This window comes from Oncorhynchus mykiss, chromosome 7 (assembly GCF_057628025.1).
Source record: "Oncorhynchus mykiss isolate SJ-2025 chromosome 7, ASM5762802v1, whole genome shotgun sequence".
NCBI lineage: Eukaryota > Metazoa > Chordata > Actinopteri > Salmoniformes > Salmonidae > Oncorhynchus > Oncorhynchus mykiss.
This window is the reverse complement of record NC_143028.1, coordinates 5,501,178-5,525,395: the sequence shown is the minus strand read 5'-3', so window position 1 is coordinate 5,525,395 and position 24,218 is coordinate 5,501,178. Positions and strand designations below refer to the sequence as shown.

General features: G+C 42.1%; 2 protein-coding genes across 4 annotated transcripts in view; one reads left to right on the top strand and one right to left on the bottom strand.

The window, feature by feature from the left end:
• The window catches only part of LOC110527185 (filamin A-interacting protein 1-like), an 82,853-nt gene that overhangs the window by 32,210 nt on the left and 26,425 nt on the right, over window positions 1–24,218 (bottom strand). The window contains exons 2-5 of one of the 3 annotated variants that reach the window (XM_021608323.3): window positions 23,802–23,932; window positions 11,112–11,442; window positions 10,716–10,889; window positions 10,104–10,282 (exon numbers count right to left, since the gene is read on the bottom strand). In XM_021608323.3, the coding sequence (XP_021463998.3) occupies window positions 10,104–10,282; window positions 10,716–10,889; window positions 11,112–11,432 (674 nt within the window). In that variant the 5' untranslated portion in view covers window positions 11,433–11,442; window positions 23,802–23,932. Of the gene's footprint in view, window positions 1–10,103; window positions 10,283–10,715; window positions 10,890–11,111; window positions 11,443–17,095; window positions 17,135–23,801; window positions 23,933–24,218 lie in introns of those variants that run through there. The other 2 variants (XM_090239957.1, XM_021608322.3) reach the window with 2 other exon arrangements.
• LOC110527187 (uncharacterized) overlaps window positions 5,149–24,218 on the top strand; it is a 61,311-nt gene continuing 42,241 nt past the window's right edge. The window contains exon 1 of the mRNA XM_090239959.1: window positions 5,149–5,373. Within this exon, the coding sequence (XP_090096085.1) occupies window positions 5,338–5,373 (36 nt within the window). The 5' untranslated portion in view covers window positions 5,149–5,337. The remainder of the gene's footprint in view (window positions 5,374–24,218) is intronic.

Genomic DNA, 24,218 nt, shown 5'->3' with positions numbered 1-24,218 from the left:
GATTTGTTAAAAAAGTTTGAAATATCCAATAAATGTCGTTCCACTTCATGATTGTGTCCCACTTGTTGTTGATTCTTTACAAAAAAATACAGTTTTATATCTTTATGTTTGAAGCCTGAAATGTGGCAAAAGGTCGCAAAGTTCAAGGGGGCCGAATACTTTCGCAAGGCACTGTATATGGTGAATGCTCACGTTTACATCTGTGGAATAGAAGTATGTCCAATGATCTGAAGTAAAACAAATCAAATTACAGTTTATTTTGTCACATGCGCCGAATACAACACAACACGAATACAACCTTACCGTAAAATGCTTACTTACTTACAAGCCCTTAACCAACAATGCAGTTTTAAGAAAATAGAGTTAAGAAAATATTTACAAAATAAACTAAAGTAAAAAAATGAAATAAAAGTAACACAATAAAATAACAATAATGATATACAGGGTCAATGTGCGGGTGTACAGGTTAGTCCAGGTAATTTGTACATGTAGGTAGGGGTATGGTTTAGAATTCATTGGTGTTTGTTACAATACAGGGTTGTATTTTTACATTGTTTGTATTTAACTGGGCAAGTCCGTTAAGAACAAATTCTTATTTACAATGATGGCCTACACCGGCCAAACCCGGACGACTCTAAGCCAATTGTGCGCCGCCCTATGGAACTCCCAATCACGGTCGGTTGTGTTACAGCCTGGAATCGAACTAGGGTGTCTGTAGTGACGCCTCAAGCAGTGCCTTAGACCGCTGCACCAATCAAAATTAAGCAACACACAGCACTTGACATAAACCATTAGACCTTACATCAGGGGCAAGTCATGTCAGAGAGAAGCCCCTTGTTCTGAGCGATCCAGCCCCCTGGCTTGTACAAAACATGTTTGTGTCTCTTTTGGCATGTGTTGTTACTGACTGCTGAATGTCATTTGACATGACAGAACACAGAATGACACAAGATTGCGAATAAAATTCCTCCAAAAAGATTTACATGAAATGCCACTGTGATTAGGGGCAGATGCCATCAAAACACAAAGAATGTTTGTTTGCCACATCCCAGTTTGAATGAAACGTTTTCACAATTCAGCCAGACAGAGAGAGAGCCATCCGGCCCAGAGAATGGAGAATGCATTCACCTCGACAAGAGATTTCAACTGGCAGCTCTGGGCCACTTTTCCCCCATAATTCACTCACTATCTTGACACCATGTTGGCGGGAGAGCATGAGCAGCTCCAGCACATTGTACAGACAGACACAGCTGCTGCTGCCAGCCTCAGAGACGTCATGTTCATGTCTACGTCCAAAATGGCACCCTTTTCCCGTTATAGTGCGGTATACTTGGGACCAGAGTCCATAGGGCTCTGGTCATAATTAGTGCACTATATAGGGAATGGGGTGCCATTTGGGACGCAACAACCTTCAAGCTGTTAGTCGCTTCCTTCCAGCCTGACAATATGAAAAGAACTTCCTTTACCCGTGTCGTGCCAGCCATAATTTAAGAGGTACTGTGTAGGCTATCCACTCAAACAACTGCTACAGAGAGAGAGAGAGAAGATCTCTGGTAAAAGTATCCTCAACATGTAATTCCTGGCATTTTTGCTCCTCTGTTGTAAATGAAGACTCGTCTTTACTCATCAGATTCAATGGAGGCAGAACATGGGGAAGACATTTCAGGCTTACTGGTGTGTTAACTGCTAGATTTCCTTCCCAAAGTTCCATTTACTTTTTGGAATACCTCTGGGGGAGTGGAATGAAACCCTAATAGCTGGACACACTTACGCAAGGGAGGAATCCATTTATACAAGGGACAGTGACACAAACTTGGCAAATCATAACTGGGCTTAAATTCCCTGAAAGTTGGAGAGTTTTATACAGTACATCAAAATGCAGGAGGATAGTAGTGGGAGGCATCGTTCATTATGCAAAGCACTGATGTGCTTAATCATCCAAAGTAATACACTCTCTCTCTTTCTCTGTCTCACAGGGGGAAAATAGGAGCTGAGAGTAGAGTATGTACTCTGTGGTCTGCCAGGCTAATCACTGCATTCTGTCAGAGATATGTAATCACACGACGCCATACAATGACGGCTCCCGGACCTAATAGGCCCACACATTTACAGAGGTAACGGAGAAACGTCTGACAGCTCTGCACACTGAGAAAAGCACTTACATGTCGTAAAACGGGCCTTTAATCATTATGTCCAAGGTTTTAGTTATAGTTCACCTCCTAGACACATTACTGGTTGAGGTTCAGCTAGGTACTGTACTGTGGTAAAAATATGGCCATCATTATAGATCTTGTGTATTGAGTACAGTGCACTAAAAGTGTCCATTAGTTTTTAAGGTTTTTAACAGGCTTTCTCATCACAATATGTAACCTGGTGGGATCTGCTTCGGTTCTATTAGAGGCAGACCATAGTGGAGCACACTGATCAAAGCGTTGGTCTCATCATTGTCACGTCCATGGCTAGACAATTATCTCACTATCTTGCAGTAGAGGAGGAAGAGGGACTGCTGGCAGACTAGTCTGTCAGGTCACAATCAGGAAGCAGCTCACATTTTCCAATCGGTCCAAGGCCACGCCTGTGTGACACAATTACAGTGTGTACAGGTGTGGGATCTTAATTTGACCAGTTTCTCACAGCAGGGACGTAATCCTGCAGCAACAGGACATGTGAATTATTATGTGGGTTATAATTAAATGGACATTTTTGTAGGGGTTGATGCATTTTTCATAAGGTAAAATCAAGTCTGAAATTTCAAAGTGGAAATGACAAACTTTAGAATCCTTTTTAAACGTCCCCTGGTTTAGGTTTTAGGTTTGATTTATTCACACCAAAGAAAAGAAGTGAAAGACAAAACAGTAGAGATAAAACAAAACGGGTAAAAACGGTGTGCAGGTGAGGTATGAAGCCCAAAAGGGCTTATATGAAAACCACACCATAACTATAAGTACAGCAAAAGAAAGTTTGCAACAGGGTGATCAAATGAACTGTAAAGACAGAAAAGAAGAGAGAGAAGTGGATTTCCCCTTAGGTTCCATATTTAGTTGAGTTTGTAGCTTCAGCCACCTCAAGAGGATACGTTTCTACCTGAATACACACTGTATCATGTGAACTGCCATAAAACATATATACAGGCTTTTCAAGTTCAGACAAGAAAGTATTCAGAGAGGAAGTCATAAAACAAACCACATTAACTACAATAATCGTCTAACAAGTCTGGTTAGTAGGTATGGTCTTTTCGTACGAAAAAAGCAGTATTCTTGTGAATGAGATTTTTCAAAGGATGAATCGTAGGACACTGACACAACTCTCACACTTGCAGAAATTCTGAATGCACAGAGTTATATTGGCTGAATCACTTAAGCCAAAATTTCCTCAGTCCCTATTTCCCAGTAGTGGAAGGTCAAAGATATACTGACACAACCGGCGCCGAGTTCCAGCTCGTTTTGTTTGGACAAAGCACATCGAGGGGAGTCTGTGTCATCTGTATGTTTAGAAGGAGTTGGTGAATATGTCATAGCTGTGTGATGATTCTGGACCTCACCACAGTTCCTGTGGTTGGGCCTTAGAGCACACTACACACATTTCAAACAATGTCTCCCCTTCAGACATGGAAAACAGAGTTTGCTTACTACAAGTGTGTGTGTGTCTCTGCTCTTCTCCTTTCCAAGTCCATGACCTCTATGTTTGCAACTCTTTCCACATCAAAAAGCAGAGATGAATGATCATATAAAATGTTTGACATTCCAATTAAAGATGGTTTCATGTTTCTTTTATCTTATTCCTTGCTGGGGATAAACATTTTGCTGGCAAGTCACAACATTCTGTCATGTTTTCTCTATACCTTCAGCCCTACACTGAAATTCCAAACAGGAATGTACAGCATGCGTAAGTGAAGCAAAGCCTTCTGGGAGCCGTGGCAATACAGGTGTGCTATTCCTTTATTAAAGTCATGACCAACTGTTAAGAGTCTTGGCTGGATGCGCTTTAATCTAATTGGTCAGCAACAGATGATTCATTACTCTGCTGCCTCTAGTAGTTAATGAGAGAATGAGAGAGTAATAGCATCTAAAATAGATAGTCAAGATGTGACAGGGGATCCTGCTTGTGCCTGTACCAGTAACAGCTGGATGATAACTTCTTAAAACATAGTCCTGGACATTTGTAGTCGATCCTACCCTGAAGGTGTAGTCATACTGAGAGAGGTATGCTGTTCCTGCTCATACATTATAATGAATTCATGGAAGCAGATCAAAACGCCCCAGTGTTCTATCTTCGAGAACTGAGAAGGAACTGCGTCCCAAATGGCACCCTATTCCCTATATAGTGCACTACTTTTGACCAGAGCCCAATATGCGGTCCTGGTCAAAAGTAGTACCCTACATAGGGAACAGGGTGCCATTTGGGATGCAGAGTAATAATAAGCATCACAAGGAATGATGGAATGGCAGTGGAATGTTCCAGATGCACCTGAATGATGTAATCATGACAGGGTCAGTGGACCGGCACACTGAGCCCCTGTGTGTGAGATGGGACTGTAGAGATGTAGAGAGAGAACACCTATCCATCTTACTAGGCTGTCAAACCAATGACCAGAGCGCTACTTTTTCATGAGAAACAGCATTTCTGTCTGAAGGTATAGTCACCCACTAACAAGAAAAGAAAAACATCCAGATTTGCATATTAACATATTAGTCAACAAAATTAACCTTTCACCTTTCAAACCCAAAAGAGACAGAGTGAGCTGATGTGCCTCAGTGCCGTATGTTACACACGTGTTGAAATCATGTTTCAGGCAACATCTGCTGATGGTTAGAGTGCTCAGTGCTACTCTGCTCTCACACCCCACTACTGCCACACACAAACACACCGTACACTGTAGTGAGGTCCTCAGGCCTGGACATGGCTCGATAGCCAATTAATCAGAGGGGGCTGCTTGACCTCTATCAACCCCCCCCAAACCCTCTCTCCCCCTTAACTCCCAGATTAACATGCTACATGAGCTTTCCAGGACCAGGAAGGGTCACCCAACAGTTGGAGGCTCAGTGCCAAAATAAAGAGGGAGAAAGAGACAATGAGAAATGAGAAAGAGAGGAAGAAATGGAGGGAGAGAGAGCAAGAGAGAGAGAGAGAGAGAGAGAGAGAGAGAGAGAGAGAGAGAGAGAGAGAGAGAAGAGAGAGAAGAGAGAAGGGGAGCTCTGGTGTCTCGTCTGTACTTAAATCCCTACACATAGCCCTCGTAGTATGTAATCACACTCGCTGCTTGCCAGCAGGGTCCAGAAAGGAAATGACTGCATCCAGCGAAAATGCATCATACAACAATGGATTAACGGGCATGAAATGAAAAACTGGTGCTGCGCAGTGCTCTTCAAACGGGTGAGCTATGGCCAAGCTTTAGTGCTGAGATCACAGAGGCTATTGTCGCTCTCTTCAGACCAGTGACAATTGGTTTGTCCATCTACATTCTGTGTGTTCTGAGGTTTTCCTGTTTATTGTTTCTGCCCCCTGTGATTATCTTTGGGAATGGCTGTCTTCAGAACAGAAGCTGCCACACGACGTATCAGGTCCTGAAATGGGACGACTACTACTGTTAAAGTATTTATTGAAATCCTTTGGGGAATTGTTTTTGCTGTAGACATCCAAGAGAGTCGAAGAGAATGTGTTTCCATTTTGAGCAAAAAGGTTTATGATGGTTCAAAGAAGCCTTTTTACCCCCTGGTTCATGTCCATGTTTGGTCCAAATGGTAAACACAAGACAAGACAGCAACACAGTCTGTGTACGTGCTGGTGGGCTGTTGAATGCCAATACTCAGAGTTACTTTGAGAAAGTGACTCTAATGTTTCTTTGTCCAGGTCCAACTTTATTTAGTGATTTTGTTTGGCTTGAATAAACACTGTTCGTCATACATGCTACTTATTGAGTATTAAATGACACAGTCTTAATGGATCATAGCCCTTCAGTAATCTTAAGGGTTGCTTACTCTCTAGACATTTGATAGTTTGTAACAGCATAGGATAATATCATAATTACCCAGAATTCAGCCATGTAAAAAGAATCAATCTTCTGAGGATAGTCTAGACCAGGTATTCCCAAACGGGGGTTCCGCGCAATGCCCCCGGGTTTACGCCAAATACAAATGTGTTTCACATTTTTATTAAATTAGAATTGAAAACTCTTCACATTTTCAAACAGTCCATTTGTATTTTCCAACGGGGATATACATTTGATTGAGGTTTTTTTCTCACCTGAGTAGCCTCGTTTCACTGCCAAAAATAAAATTAAACCATCTAGTGTTCAGCAAAATAACAACACAATGTCAAATACAGGTAGCCAAGTCAAATAATTAACATCCAATCACATTAACCATTAGTCTCTCGCGGGAATTCCACTAACGGTCCATATTTAGCCAAACGTAGCTGCTGCTCATTCTGTTTACGCTCAAAAATGGATAAATGGTTAAAAAAGTAAGGCCCACGTCCATAGAGACACATACCAGCTCTACTAGTAGTACTGCTACTACCAGCAGTACTACACCTGCACCTGTTGACGACACAAGCTGTTCTGCTTCCACGAGCACATCCAATGGTAGCATCAGTAATTCTATATTTGTTGTTAGCCCAGCTAGCATGGACACTGACAGTTGTGAATCTGATGCAGACGAAGAGCTACTGCCCCCTTACCCGGGAAAGCACAGAACAACAGACAGGGACATTGGACTATCGAAGAGGCGCAAATATGATGAGAACAACATTGATTTGGGTTTCACTTATATTGGGAGTAGTGCCTTTCCCCAGCCACAGTGTGTTATATGTGCAAAAGTACTATCTCACAACTCGATGAAACCTTCACTCTTGCGCCGACATTTTAAGCTACTGGACAGCTTTGTGACATCAAATGGACTTTAGTGGTCAAGATGTGTTGGTATCTGTACTGATGGCGTAAAAGCCATGACAGGGAGACATAGTGGAGTGGTAACGGACGTGCAAGCAGTTGCTCCCAACACCACTTGGGTACACTGCAGCATCCACCGAGAGGCTCTTGCTGCCAAAGGAATACCTGACAGCTTGAAAGATGTTTTGGACACAGTGAAAATGGTTAACTTTGTGAAAGCAAAGCCCCTAAACTCTTGTGTATTTTTTGCACTAAGCAATGATATGACCATGTCATGCTTTTACAACATACAGAAGTGATCTGGTTACCAAGGAGCAAAGTATTGACACGTTTTTTTTAATTGAGAGAAGAGCTTAAAGTTTTCTTTACTGACCATACTTTTCACTTGTCTGACTGCTTGCATGATGACGAGTTTCTCACACGACTGGCCTATCTGGGGGATGTTTTTTTCTCGCCTGAATGATCTGAATCTAGGATTACAGGGACTCTCCGCAACTATATTCAATGTGCGAGACAAAATTGAGGCTATGATTAAGAAGTTGGAGCGCTTCTCTGTCTGCATTAACATGGACAACACACAGGTCTTTCCATCATTGTATGATTTTTTGTGTGCAAATGAACGGGCAATGTCAAATGTGATATAGCGAAGCACTTGAGTGTGTTGAGTGTGGTGAGCAATTACGCAGGTACTTTCGCGAAACGGATGACACACATTCGTTATCCCTTTCATGCCCTGCCTCCAGTCCACTTAACGATATCTGAACAAGAGAGCCCTATCGAAATTTCACCAAGCGGTTCTGTGAAAATGTTATTTAATCAGAAGCCACCGCCAGATTTCTGGATTGGCAGCGCTCAGAGTATCCTGCCTTGGAAAATTGCGCTGTTAAGGCACTGATGCCCTTTGCGTACCCATGTGAGAGTGGATTCTCGGCCCTCCCTAACATGAAAACGAAATACAGGCACATTTTTGTCACAGCCGGGTTGTGACAAAAACTCACACTCATTCTTATGTTTAATAAATGCATTGCATAGTGTGTGTGTGGCAGGCTTACAATTATGGCAAAAAAACAGCATTTGAGAGTGCGCTGACCCTGGTGCTAGAGAGGGTACGCAGCTGGAGGTTGAATGTTTGAAGTGGTACGGGACTATAAAACGTTTGGGAACCACTGGTCTAGACAAACAACCAGGGATTAGATGAGGTAAAACAACACCTCAGAGACACCCACCTTTACTCTACACTTGTTCCCCAAGCACTTCACTTGTTGCTCTAGTTCTGCTCCAGCCGGTCTCTGAGCGAAGACAGATGACGAAGGCAGACGTAGAAGAAAACTTTCAGCTCTACTTTCTTTACAGTTTACTCACTCAAACCCAAATCTGGATGTCCTCTAGTCTACAAAGCTATGGCCAAACTTTAGTCATTACCATGGCGACCTGACATCTTGTTGAACATGCAGTATGATTAATGCGCTTTTCCTCCTAGGCCATTGTGTTCTTTCTCTCACGTATAAATCTTTCACCTTGTTCTCACAGAGTAATTAACGTGAACCCTGGATGGAAGGATATTTATCATGGCACTTCAACACTTCCTGACACACTCCTCTGAATCGTGACTGAGCCCAGTGCTGCAGGCCCAGGCCGTGGCCGCCAAGCCAAACACACCGACCAACCCAGAGAGGTTCTGATAATGCGGTCATCATAATTAGGGCACTTCATTCTGGACCGGGCTAATGGCCAAATCTCTCCCTCTCTGAAGTGATTTGGTGGACGTGTGAATGAATCTGGCTGAGGCAGCAGGGGCGGCTAGAGGGAGAGATGGATGGAGGGAGAGATGGAGGGAGAAGGTCATACTATACCTGTATGGTACAGTCTAGTCCGTTTTACACAGATTTACAATGATGGATGTCTCTACAGGAAGGCATAGCCTCAGTCAGAAGGTGAACTCCCTGTTAGGGCTTGAAAGTTCTCTGTCAGGGTGGATAAACTTAAGCCAGATCTCTCTGACTTCACTTCGCACTGACTGACATTGCCATATAAAGACATTACTATTGACACAGAGAATCTGACAGAGTACGTATTTGCAGAGAGAGAGAGAGAGAGAGAGAGAGAGAGAGAGAGAGAGAGAGAGAGAGAGAGAGAGAGAGAGAGAGAGAGAGAGAGAGAGAGAGAGAGAGAGAGAGAGAGAGAGAGAGAGAGAGAGAGAGAGAGAGAGAGAGAGAGAGAGAGAGAGAGAGAGAGAGAGAGAGAGAGAGAGAGAGAGAGAGAGAGAGAGAGAGAGAGAGAGAGAGAGAGAGAGAGAGAGATGTTGCTTATAACAAGGGCAAAGGCAGTTTAATTTTGGGCCAAGTCATCGGGTTTGACTTCAACACACCCGATCTGAACACTATGGTCGAGTTTCTAAGTACCAAAAAGAGTCTGGGTCATGTTTGAGTTACGACACAATTAATGTCTATAATAGGGGAACTCTGTACTCTGTCAGATGGTCTGTTAATGTGTATAAAGTGTAATGTAGTGTTTGTTTTGGACATCTCCTTGGCATGCCCATTCATTTGCTGTAATATTATCCATAGAGTATATTACAGTTCAATTATCACAGTTGCAGAACCCTGGATGAAAGCTAAACGTGTGTAAAACGGGGAACCTTCAAGAAAGTGTTTCTCTGTATGTAACTACAGTCTGCTATTCATAATGTCCTTCTAAATTCCAGGTAAATACCAGCCAACCGTAAAGAACACGTATTACTCTAATATCTAGCCTACACAAACATCAGTAGGAGTCTGTCTATAGCAGCTATTCAGGGTTGGGTTATTGTTCTTTGGAAGCCAATGAGTAAAGTTTCTTCTGGCATTATGCATCACTCTGTCGTCTTACGACAACATGTCTCAACACAACCTGGGTTATAATACAGCCACGTCATTTATAAGGGGATTACCAATCAAAGGCAACCTGATACTGATGTATTGAATTATTTATCAAGCGTTTGGTTTTAAGTCCCTCCTTTCTATGTGAAAACAGTAAATACAAACCATCCATAAAGATTTTGGCATGTAGGTGTTCATTTCAAGATCATTCATTCAACCCCTTGAGGAGCCTTTCTGAGGAGCGTGCTCAGCTCTGTGTGTGTGTGTGTGTGTGTGTGTGTGTGCATACATGCGTGTTTGCCTGCCTTTGCACATGTATGTTTGTTAAGTGTTGAGAAACAGAGCAAGAAACAGACCTTTCTCGTTCCTGCTCCAGCAGGTTGGTGAACTCGTCACTCTTCCTCATGAAGTCTCCATGGTTCCTCTTCTCGTCGTCCAGCTTGTACAGGGCGCGCTTGTGGGACTGCTCAGTCAGCAGCAGCTGCTCCAGCATGCGACGGTGGGTCTCCCTCTGCTTCTCCACCAGCTTGTCCAGCTAGGAGAGACCAGAGCGTTTACTGACCACTCCAAATACACTTCCTGTCACCTCTATGTGAGGTGATATCGGATGTATTAATGTATTTTCAAATGTGATTGTCCAGTCATGAGACAAAAACACAAAAATGTATCTTTGAACCTACAAAGTAGCTACTTCATATACATTTTAGCAGACTCTTATCCACAGCGACTTACAGGAGCAATTAGGGTTAAGTGCCTTGCTCACGGGCACATCAACAGATTTTTCACCTAGTCGGCTTGGGGATTCAAACCAGCCACCTTTCTGTTACTGGCCCAATGCTCTTAACCGCTAGGCTACCTGCCGCCTATATACTGTAGCTGAAGTCTCAACACTTCCAAGTCGTCTTATCAGGGTGCTACTGACCCCAGACTTTACTGAGCTGCTGTATTGAATGTTGAGACTGTGCTACCTCAGCCATGGGCCTCTCGTAGATGTCCTCCTGGAAGCTCTCAGCCTTGCTCTGGACGGTGTCTCTCTGCAGGGCCTGAAGGACCTTCTGTGGGGTGACGAATCCATACTGGGCCTCCAAGAGGGCCAAGTCAATCTTCTCAGCCTTCAACACTGTGATCACCTCGTCTCTGGCCTGTGGTAGGGGGGAGAGAGAGAGGGAGAGAGAAGAGGACACAGTTCTATGAGCATGATAGCTAGACTACCCATGGTTTAGTATTACCAAGAAGCCAAGTGATCTGCCTCTCCTCACCAGATAACCCAGAACCAGCCAAACCCTTGCCCAGTCTCCTAGTCTCTCCTCACCAAACAACCCAAAACCATCCAAACCCTGGCCAGTCCCACAGTCTCTCCTCACCTGCAGTTCTCCTTCTAGCATGGAGAGAAGGAACAGAAGGTCGTCTCGGGAGAGGTCCCTGGTCTTCCCTCCTGCTGCCTTCTCCCTCCGACTGTTACTGCTGGCACTGCCACTCCCACTGCTGCCGCTGCCCTCCTTTTCCTTCCTCTGGACAGTGCCTGTGTTTGTGCCTGTGTCATCGGGGGGCTCCCTGTGCCTGGCCTGTCCTGCACCCCTACCCTGGGGCTCCTCACGTTCTGTGGCCCGCCGCTGCGATCGTGCCTGGTGCTGAGCCAGCTTGGCCTTTGCTGTGTCCTCTAGGCTGTTGCTACGGGAACGCATGGTTTTTTACCTGCAGGGGGAACAGGAAGGAACATAGTGGAAGGAGATTGATAGATGGGATGGGGTGGGGTTGGGTGTAGCCGTGGGGTAAAGGGTTGGTGGGTTGAGGCAGGCGACAGCTGTGTGAAGGGAGTGATTTGTTTTATTCAGCCCCGAAGCTCAGTCGTCCAGGCTCTGTATCATTGTGGTTTAGTTAAATCACTGACTCATGACAATGATGAAGCCATGAATGGTCCGACAGTCTTAAGCTCCATTCACTGTGTCATTTATCGTTTTCTGCGTTATATAGTACCGGGAAAGGTAAACATGCACCTTGATGAAAAAGTGATTGTGAATACAAATCCTTAATAGGCATAGGCCAATCTCTGTTCTGTGTGTTTGATCTGAGGATGAAAAGAAAAACGCCTTGAATCATTCATTACATCACCAGTTGTATTAGTGGCCTGGCTGACAGTTTATGAGTAAGAGGGATAGCTGTTTGACTGCATATGTACACATGCAAGGCACGGAATGATTCGGGGATGATGTCATCGCCGCAAGCAGCAGTCTGCTTGAACAGATCTAAACTCAGAGATCTGGGCTCCAGGCGAGAGCAGAGAGCAGCCATATCCGTTAGTGAGGGTTTGCTTACACCATCACAATGCACTCGTCCCAGGAGGATAGCGTGTAATTCCGTAAACCTTCATCAGGGTTCTGTTGATGAGTAAACTGTGCCACAGTAGACACTAAAGCAATCAGGCCCTGTTTGGCCCTAATGGATTGCAGCTATTACTCACAGTTAGTCTTGCAACATTTGAGCTGTTCAAACAGACAAAGGGCACAGCTGGGATCCAGGTCGACAAGGAGTTGGTTACGCAACACCTCTAAAGAGTTCAACCCGGGTCACTGTGTTTGGCTGTCCCCATAGGAGAACCCTTTGAAGAACCCTTTTTGGTTCCATGAAGAACAATTTCCACAGAGAGTTCTACATGGAACCCAAAAGGGTTCTACCTGGAACCAAAAAGGGTTCTCCTATGGGGACAGCCGAAGAACCCCTTTTCTAAGTGTGTACTGCCAAAGTGCCAAACCTGACGATTGCAGAGTGCTCAGTGAGTGTATAATAATATCTAACACTCTTCTTGATTGACTGTCATCAGAGCTCAGATATGCCCCAGTGTTCTCTGCTGTGCTGTGTGTGTTTGTGTGAGACTGAAATAGAGCTGGCTGGAGTGGAGCGTCTGGCATGTCTCCATATCAACTCTGGCTGTTGTTCGCTCACTTCCCTGACAAAGCTGTGTGTTTTGAGAGTAAACATTGCCGAGGGCCCACGCTACTGGTCAGTGTTGGGTTTGACAGTCACACAGGCTGTCCTGTTCCATGACTGTAATGGTTAGACGTAGGAGTGCTGGGAAACCTATACTGTGAGAGAACTATACTTCTGTTTAGAACCTCTCACTGGGAGAATCTAGGGTTCCAATCCTAGGCTGGATTACTCCCTTTGGCACATCTATACTGGCTTTGTACACTACTTTCAGAGAAACGTTGGTAACACTTTATTTTTAGAGCCTACTTTCCAATTGGAAGCTCTCACCCATTTCACTCCCTCCAGATCATGTAATAGTCCAACAATAAAGTAAACAAAAATGAACAAGAATGTGCAAAGAGAGACCTTTGCTGGAAAGTACCAGTTATTCAAGCAAGCCAAATGAAAGCACGGTTTGAGATGATGATGTTTTTGGAATTATCTCTGAACTTCTCAGAAGAGCACAAAACTAAAACACCAGTTATGGAACTGCTGATGTCGTCTATGTATGAACTGTGAACATGGTTTTACTGTTGTGATGTCGTCTATGTATGAACTGTGAACATGGTTTTTATTGTTGCTGATGTAGTCTATGTATGAACTGTGAACATGGTTTTTACTGTTGTGATGTAGTCTATGTATGAACTGTGAACATGGTTTTATTGTTGTGATGTAGTCTATGTATGAACTGTGAACATGGTTTTTACTGTTGTGATGTAGTCTATGTATGAACTGTGAACATGGTTATACTGTTGTGATGTAGTCTATGTATGAACTGTGAACATGGTTTTACTGTTGTGATGTAGTCTATGTATGAACTGTGAACATGGTTTTTACTGTTGCTGATGTAGTCTATGTATGAACTGTGAACATGGTTTTATTGTTGTGATGTAGTCTATGTATGAACTGTGAACATGGTTTTTACTGTTGTGATGTAGTCTATGTATGAACTGTGAACATGGTTTTTACTGTTGTGATGTAGTCTATGTATGAACTGTGAACATGGTTTTTACTGTTGTGATGTAGTCTATGTATGAACTGTGAACATGGTTTTTACTGTTGTGATGTAGTCTATGTATGAACTGTGAACATGTTTTTACTGTTGCTGATGTAGTCTATGTATGAACTGTGAACATGGTTTTTACTGTTGTGATGTAGTCTATGTATGAACTGTGAACATGGTTTTTACTGTTGTGATGTAGTCTATGTATGAACTGTGAACGTGGTTTTATTGTTGTGATGTAGTCTATGTATGAACTGTGAACATGGTTTTATTGTTGTGATGTAGTCTATGTATGAACTGTGAACATGGTTTTACTGTTGCTGATGTAGTCTATGTATGAACTGTAAACATGTTTTTATTGTTGTGATGTAGTCTATGTATGAACTGTGAACATCATTTTACTGTTGTGATGTAGTCTATGTATGAACTGTGAACATGGTTTTATTGTTGCTGATGTAGTCTATGTTTGAACTGTGAACATGGTTTTTACTGTTGTGATGTAGTCTATGTATGAACTGTGAACATGGTTTTACTGTTGTGATGTAGTCTATGTATGAACTATGAACATGGTTTTATTGTTGTGATGTAGTCTATGTATGAACTGTGAACATGGTTTTTACTGTTGTGATGTAGTCTATGTATGAACTGTGAACCTGGTTTTATTGTTGTGATGTAGTCTATGTATAAACTGTGAACATGTTTTTATTGTTGTGATGTAGTCTATGTATGAACTGTGAACATGGTTTTATTGTTGTGATGTAGTCTATGTATAAACTGTGAACATGGTTTTATTGTTGTGATGTAGTCTATGTATGAACTGTGAACATGGTTTTATTGTTGTGATGTAGTCTATGTATGAACTGTGAACCTGGTTTTATTGTTGTGATGTAGTCTATGTATGAACTGTGAACATGGTTTTATTGTTGTGATGTAGTCTATGTATGAACTGTGAACATGGTTTTTACTGTTGCTGATGTAGTCTATGTATGAACTGTGAACATGGTTTTATTGTTGTGATGTAGTCTATGTATGAACTGTGAACATGGTTTTTACTGTTGTGATGTAGTCTATGTATGAACTGTGAACATGGTTTTTACTGTTGTGATGTAGTCTATGTATGAACTGTGAACATGGTTTTATTGTTGCTGATGTAGTCTATGTATGAACTGTGAACATGGTTTTACTGTTGCTGATGTAGTCTATGTATGAACTGTGAACATGGTTTTTACTGTTGTGATGTAGTCTATGTATGAACTGTGAACCTGGTTTTATTGTTGTGATGTAGTCTATGTATGAACTGTGAACATGGTTTTATTGTTGTGATGTAGTCTATGTATGAACTGTGAACATGGTTTTTACTGTTGCTGATGTAGTCTATGTATGAACTGTGAACCTGGTTTTATTGTTGTGATGTAGTCTATGTATGAACTGTGAACATGGTTTTATTGTTGTGATGTAGTCTATGTATGAACTGTGAACATGGTTTTTACTGTTGCTGATGTAGTCTATGTATGAACTGTGAACATGGTTTTATTGTTGTGATGTAGTCTATGTATGAACTGTGAACATGGTTTTTACTGTTGTGATGTAGTCTATGTATGAACTGTGAACATGGTTTTTACTGTTGTGATGTAGTCTATGTATGAACTGTGAACATGGTTTTATTGTTGCTGATGTAGTCTATGTATGAACTGTGAACATGGTTTTACTGTTGCTGATGTAGTCTATGTATGAACTGTGAACATGGTTTTTACTGTTGTGATGTAGTCTATGTATGAACTGTGAACCTGGTTTTATTGTTGTGATGTAGTCTATGTATAAACTGTGAACATGTTTTTATTGTTGTGATGTAGTCTATGTATGAACTGTGAACATGGTTTTATTGTTGTGATGTAGTCTATGTATGAACTGTGAACATGGTTTTATTGTTGTGATGTAGTCTATGTATGAACTGTGAACATGGTTTTTACTGTTGTGATGTAGTCTATGTATGAACTATGAACATGGTTTTATTGTTGTGATGTAGTCTATGTATGAACTGTGAACATGGTTTTACTGTTGTGATGTAGTCTATGTATGAACTGTGAACATGGTTTTATTGTTGTGATGTAGTCTATGTATGAACTGTGAACATGGTTTTTACTGTTGTGATGTAGTCTATGTATGAACTGTGAACATGGTTTTATTGTTGTGATGTAGTCTATGTATGAACTGTGAACATGGTTTTATTGTTGCTGATGTAGTCTATGTATGAACTGTGAACATGGTTTTTACTGTTGTGATGTAGTCTATGTATGAACTGTGAACATGGTTTTATTGTTGTGATGTAGTCTATGTATGAACTGTGAACATGGTTTTTACTGTTGTGATGTAGTCTATGTATGAACTGTGAACGTGGTTTTATTGTTGTGATGTAGTCTATGTATGAACTGTGAACATGGTTTTATTGTTGTGATGTAGTCTATGTATGAACTGTGAACATGGTTTTACTGTTGCTGATGTAGTCTATGTATGAACTGTAAACATGTTTTTATTGTTGTGATGTAGTCTATGTATGAACTGTGAACATGGTTTTTACTGTTGTGATGTAGTCTATGTATGAACTGTGAACATGATTTTACTGTTGTGATGTAGTCTATGTATGAACTGTGAACACGGTTTTTACTGTTGTGATCTAGTCTATGTATGAACTGTGAACATGGTTTTATTGTTGTGATGTAGTCTATGTATGAACTGTGAATATGGTTTTTACTGTTGCTGATGTAGTCTATGTATGAACTGTGAACATGGTTTTTACTGTTGTGATGTAGTCTATGTATGAACTGTGAACATGGTTTTACTGTTGCTGATGTAGTCTATGTATGAACTGTGAACATGGTTTTTACTGTTGTGATGTAGTCTATGTATGAACTGTGAACATGGTTTTACTGTTGCTGATGTAGTCTATGTATGAACTGTGAACATGGTTTTTACTGTTGTGATGTAGTCTATTTATGAACTGTGAACATGGTTTTTACTGTTGTGATGTAGTCTATGTATGAACTGTGAACATGGTTTTATTGTTGTGATGTAGTCTATGTATAAACTGTGAACATGGTTTTACTGTTGCTGATGTAGTCTATGTATGAACTGTGAACATGGTTTTATTGTTGTGATGTAGTCTATTTATGAACTGTGAACATGGTTTTACTGTTGCTGATGTAGTCTATGTATGAACTGTGAACATGGTTTTTACTGTTGTGATGTAGTCTATGTATGAACTGTGAACATGGTTTTACTGTTGCTGATGTAGTCTATGTATGAACTGTGAACATGGTTTTTACTGTTGCTGCGTACGCTAGGTACGAAACCACAAACATAGTTTGTCGATGAGCATACTTTGTTTTGCTGCCTGTCAGCTTGGCCAAGGTGTGAAGAGGAATCTGCCAGAACACAATTAGTTAGTCACCATATGAGGTAAGAGCTCTTACATGGCCTGTTCTACTGCTAATGATGATGAGGTGCACCACAATGGTATTATTTTACCAGAACATTCCCTCCTCTATAGTGTTCTGAACAGCAAACAACAATCTTCACGTCAAGTATAATACTGGGGAGAGTTCATAACGATACATTCTGTAACATTGAAATGACCACTGAACAGATTCCCAATCCCCAGAATAGAGGTCGACCGATTAATCGGAATGGCCGATTAATTAGGGACGATTTCAAGTCTTCTTAACAATCGGAAATCGGTATTTTTGGGCACCGAATTCCGATTTTTTAATGATTGAATGATTTTTTTTATACCTTTATTTAACCAGGCAAGTCAGTTAAGAACACATTCTTATTTTCAATGACGGCCTAAGAACTGTGGGTTAACTGACTTGCTCAGGGGCAGAAGACAGATTTTCACCTTGTCGGCTCAGGGGATTCAATCTTGCAACCGTACAGTTAACTGGTCCAGTGCTCTAACCATTGCGCTCCACAAGTAGCCTGCCTGTTACGCGAACGCAGTAGAAGCCAAGGTAAATTGCTAGCTAGCATTAAACTTATCTTATAAAAAACAATCAATCATAACCACTAGTTATAACTACTAATCCAGGTTAGCAGGCAATATTAACCAGGTGAAATTGTGTCATTTCTCTTGCGTTCATTGCACGCAGAGTCAGGGTATATGCAGCAGTTTGGGCCGCCTGGCTCATTGCAAACTAATTTGCCAGAATTTTACGTAATTATGACATAACATTGCACAACCTTCAATGTAACAGGAATATTTAGACTTAGGGATGCCACTCATTAGATAAAATACCGAACGGTTCCGTATTTCACTGAAATAATAAAGCTTTTTTTTTTAAATGATAGTTTCCGGATTCGATCATATTAATGACCAAAGGCTCGTATTTCTCTGTGTTATTATGTTATAATTAAGTCTATGATTTGATAGAGCAGTCTGACTGAGCGATGGTAGGCAGCAGCAGGCCCGTAATCATTCATTCAAACAGCACTTTCGTGCGTTTTGCCAGCAGCTCTTCGCAAAAACAGCGCTGTTTATGACTTCAAGCTTATCAGCTGGTGTAACCAATGTGAAATGGCTAGCTAGTTATTTTTTTATTTACCTAGGCAAGTCAGTTAAGAACAAATTCTTATTTTCAATGATGGCCTAGGAATAATCGGTATCGGTATCAGCGTTGAAAAATCATAATCGGTAGACCTCTACCCCAGAATGTACCTTTAAAGTCAACTCACCTACAACTGTATAAGGATGGTGATTGTTATGAAATACTCATACACTACAGTAAACCCAATGGGCAAAACTGGTTGAATCAATGTTGTTTCCACGTCATTTCAACCAAAAATGTTGTTTACCCACCTTTCAACCTAAATCCAATGATATGGTGAAATGTTTTGTTTAACTCACATTAGTTGACAACTCAACCTAATGTAAATCAAATCTCGATGTTGAACTGACGTCTGTGGCCAGTGGGAACACTGAAGAAAGCACAATGCCATGACAGTCTTCTCCCCTCCATGTAGTAAACTGACCAGACTAGTTTGACATTCATACTCTGTGACACTATGAATGAAAGAGTTTGTAACGTGTGTGAATCTGCCCAGAGAGATTACATTTAATCATGATTTGTTCTACTACTAATCTGGCCAGCTGAACATCACAGAGCGTGAGTCCCAAATGGTCCCGTACTAACAACATAGTGCACTACCTTTGACCAGAGCCCAATAGTCAAAAGTAGTGCAATGCATAGGGAATAGGTTACAATTTGGGAAGCAAACACAGTCATTGTGTCAAACCGGCTCAGGCATTTTACATCTCATTGTCTCAGTCTTCTACAGGTCCACAATAGGAGCAGGATTACAGCCAAAAGGTGATGTAATGATAAACAGCACTTCATACTGTTTGCAGAGGATTAGCTATTGCTTTGGCAGAGAGGACATTACCATATGCACGCAACATGGATTCATGCTTGTGCATGTCTATAGGCCTATACCTTGCATTTTAAGTAATATCAGTACACACACACACACACATTATATTACCTAGTACAGGTAGGTACTGTAGATACTGCCTCTATAGCCAGTACACAAAGCTTGCCTGAAAGACCTGTAACATATCTGTAACATACCTGTACAGTCATCATTCCTCAACACAGACTTAGTCTAAAATAGACTAGAAAATCATTTGACAAGTATCCTGACATGCTGATGTGATTATTACCAGAGTAATGACCTAGGAAAGAGTGCTGTGAGTTTGGGGGGTGGTGAGGTTGGGTTTATAAGGCTGCACTGTGCCCTCGGCTTGATGAGGTCACAGACCTGGCAGAACTAGACTCAGGCTCTCTCTTACTGAATGGAAACAAAGTTTGTCAAAGGCGCCTGTCCTTTACATTGATGCCTTGCCTGCCTCTCACTCTCTCTCTGACGTGCTTAATCATCCAAAGTAATAGTTCTCTCTCTCTCTCTCTCTCTCTCTCGTAAAGAGAGAGCTTGGAAAATTCCAGAAAATTATGTCATGGCTTTAGGAGCTTCTGATAGGCTAATTGACATAATTTGAGTCAATTGGAGGAGTACCCGTGGATGTATTTCAAGGACTCCCTTCAAACTCAGTGCCTCTTTGCTTGACATCATGGGAAAATCAAAAGAAATCAGCCAAGACCTCAGAAAATTGTAGACCTCCACAAGTCTGGTTCATCCTTGGGAGCAATTTCCAAACACCTGAAGGTATCACGTTCATCTGTACAAACAATTGTACGTAAGTATAAACACCATGGGACCACACAGCTGTCATACGGCTCAGGAAAGAGACAAGTTCTGTCTCCTAGAGATTAACGTACTTTGGTGCGAAAAATGCAAGTCAATCCCAGAACAACAGCAAAGGACCTTGTGAAGATGCTGGAGGAAACAGGTACAAAATGTATCTATATCCATAGTAAAACAAGTCCTATATCGACATAACCTGAAAGGCCGCTCAGCAAGGAAAAAGCCACTGCTCCAAAACCGCCATAAAAAAGCCAGACTACGGTTTGCAACTGCACATGGGGACAAAGATTGTACTTTTTGGAGAAATGTCCTCTGGTCTGATGAAACAAAAATAGAACTGTTTGGCCATGATGACCATTGTTATGTTTGGAGGGAAAAGGGGGAGGCTTGCAAGCCGAAGAACACCACCCCAACCGTGAAGCACGGGGATGGCAGCATCATGTTGTGGGGGTACTTTGCTGCAGGAGGGACTGGTGCACTTCACAAAACAGATGGCATCATGAGGAATGAAAATTATGTAGATATATTGAAGCAACATCTCACGACAACAGTCAGGAAGTTAAAGCTTGGTCGCAAATGGGTCTTCCAAATGGACAATGACCCCAAGCATACTTCCAAAGTTGTGGCCAAATAGCTTAAGGACAACAAAGTCAAGGTATTGGAGTGGCCATCACAAAGCCCTGACCTCAATCCTATAGAATGATTTATTTTTCTTTTTTCCCCCCACCTTTATTTAACCAGGTAGGCAAGTTGAGAACAAGTTCTCATTTACAATTGCGACCTGGCCAAGATAAAGCAAAGCAGTTTGACACATACAACGACACAGAGTTACACATGGAGTAAAGCAAACATTCAGTCAATAATCAGTAGAAACAAGTCTATATACGATGTGAGCAAATGAGGTGAGATAAGGGAGGTAAAGGCAAAAAAAGGCCATGGTGGCAAAGTAAATACAATATAGCAAGCAAAACACTGGAATGGTAGATTTGCAGTGGAAGAATGTGCAAAGTAGAAATAAAAATAATGGGGTGCAAAGGAGCAAAATAAATAAATAAATAAAATAAATTCAGTAGGGAAAGAGGTAGTTGTTTTGGGCTAAATTATAGGTGGGCTATGTACAGGTGCAGTAATCTGTGAGCTGCTCTGACAGTTGGTGCTTAAAGCTAGTGAGGGAGATAAATGTTTCCAGTTTCAGAGATTTTTGTAGTTCGTTCCAGTCATTGGCAGCAGAGAACTGGAAGGAGAGGCGGCCAAAGAAAGAATTGGTTTTGGGGGTGACCAGAGAGATATACCTGCTGGAGGGTGTGCTACAGGTGGGTGATGCTATCGTGACCAGCGAGCTGAGATAAGGGGGGACTTTACCTAGCAGGGTCTTGTAGATGACATGGAGCCAGTGGGTTTGGCGACGAGTATGAAGCGAGGGCCAGCAAACGAGAGTGTACAGGTCGCAATGGTGGGTAGTACTGTATATGGGGCTTTGGTGACAAAATGGATGGCACTGTGATAGACTGCATCCAATTTGTTGAGTAGGGTATTGGAGGCTATTTTGTAAATGACATCGCCGAAGTCGAGGATTGGTAGGATGGTCAGTTTTACAAGGGTATGTTTGGCAGCATGAGTGAAGGATGCTTTGTTGTGAAATAGGAAGCCAATTCTAGATTTAACTTTGGATTGGAGATGTTTGATGTGGGTCTGGAAGGAGAGTTTACAGTCTAACCAGACACGTAGGTATTTGTAGTTGTCCATGTATTCTAAGTCAGAGCCGTCCAGAGTAGTGATGTTGGACAGGCGGGCAGGTGCAGGCAGCGATCGGTTGAAGAGCATGCATTTAGTTTTACTTGTATTTAAGAGCAATTGGAGGCCACAGAAGGAGAGTTGTAAGGCATTGAAGCTTGCCTGGAGGGTTGTTAACACAGTGTCCAAAGAAGGGCCAGAAGTATACAGAATGGTGTCATCTGCGTAGAGGTGGATCAGAGACTCACCAGCAGCAAGAGCGACATCATTGATGTATACAGAGAAGAGAGTCGGTCCAAGAATTGAACCCTGTGGCACCCCCATAGAGACTGCCAGAGGTGCGGACAACAGACCCTCCGATTTGACACACTGATCTCTATCAGAGAAGTAGTTGGTGAACCAGGCGAGGCAATCATTTGAGAAGCCAAGGCTGTCGAGTCTGCCGATGAGGATGTGGTGATTGACAGAGTCGAAAGCCTTGGCCAGATCAATGAATACGGCTGCACAGTAATGTTTTTATTGATGGCGGTTAAGATATCGTTTAGGACCTTGAGCGTGGCTGAGGTGCACCCATGACCAGCTCTGAAACCAGATTGCATAGCAGAAAGGGTGTGGTGAGATTTGAAATGGTCGGTAATCTGTTTGTTGACTTGGCTTTTGAAGACCTTAGAAAGGCAGGGTAGGATAGATATAGGTCTATAGCAGTTTGGGTCAAGAGTGTTTCCCCCTTTGAAGAGGGGGATGACCGCAGCTGCTTTCCAATCTTTGGGAATCTCAGACGACACGAAAGAGAGGTTGAACAGGCTAGTAATAGGGGTGGCAACAATTTTGGCAGATCATTTTAGAAAGAAAGGGTCCAGATTGTCTAGCCCGGCTAATTTGTGGCGGCCCAGATTTTGCCTGTCTTTCAGAACATCAGCTGACTGGATTTGGGAGAAGGAGAAATGGGGAAGGCTTGGGCGAGTTGCTGTGGGGGTGCAGTGCTGTTGACCGGGGTAGGGGTAGCCAGGTGGAAAGCATGGCCAGCCGTAGAAAAATGTTTATTGAAATTCTCAATTATAGTGGATTTATCAGTGGTGACAGTGTTTCCTATCTTCAGTGCAGTGGGCAGCTGGGAGGAGGTGTTATTTTTCTCCATGGACTTTACAGTGTCCCAGAACTTTTTTGAGTTTGTGTTGCAGGAAGCAAATATCTGCTTGAAAAAGCTAGCCTTGGCTTTTCTAACTGCCTGTGTATAATGGTTTCTAGCTTCCCTGAAAAGCTGCATATCACGGGGGCTGTTCGATGCTAATGCAGAACGCCATAGGATGTTTTTGTGTTGGTTAAGGGCAGTCAGGTCTGGGGAGAACCAAGGGCTATATCTGTTCCTGGTTCTACATTTCTTGAATGGGGCATGCTTATTTAGGAATGCATTTAAAAAAATAACCAGGCATCCTCTACTGACGGGATGAGATCAATATCCTTCCAGGATACCCCGGCCAGGTCGATTAGAAAGGCCTGCTCGCTGAAGTGTTTCAGGGAGCGTTTGACAGTGATGTGTGAGCAGAACTGAAAAAGCGTGTGCGAGCAAGGAGGCCTACAAACCTGACTCAGTTACACCAGCTCTGTCAGGAGAAATGAGCCAAAATTCACCCAACTTATGCTACCCGAAACGTTTTACCCAAGTGAAACAATTTAAAGGCAATGCTACCAAATACTAATTGAGTGTATGTAAACTTCTGACCCACTGGAAATGTGATGAAAGAAATAAAAGCTGAAATAAATCATTCTACTATTATTCTGACATTTCACATTCTTAAAATTGGGTTTAAATGTATTTGGTTAAGGTGTATGTAAGCTTCCGACTTCAACTGTACATTCCTGGGTGACGATTAACTCTTGATGATTATACGCGACACACATAGTGGTCCTGGCAGACAAAACCCATCCTCCCATGAAACCTCTCTGCTCTCCAGACCCTGACCGTAGGCCCTGTCCCACATGGACCCACACCACCTGAAACACTTGTTTGAGTAACACAGACGGATATTGTATTTCAAGCCCACTCTACACATTCCATAGACTGCAATGTATTTACCATTAACTTATTTCTTACCAGAAGTCAGTCCATGGTCTTTAAAATGAGTATTTTCTGTCCCGGTATACAGATAGGGTTATGGTGATGACTTCACTTTACGTTCGTGGGGAGGAGGGTTGGCGGGACAGGAGAATGAAGGAGTGGGGAGGCTGTTAAACAGAGAGGTTGAAAGGTGAGGATGCAGGTGTGCTTTTAACACACTCCTCTTTTTCCCTTGCACACACATACAAACACACACACACACATAGTATGCACACACACGTATGCAATGCACATACCCATATGCACACAGACACTTAGACAATTTCCTCTTAGATCACTGAGATTCTCCTGATCTGTATTTATCTCTTTCATAATAATTATTTGTGTTTTTTGGTTCAGACATGATGTATTTTAGCACAATTTCCACAAAACTCTCATTACCGCAACAGTTTT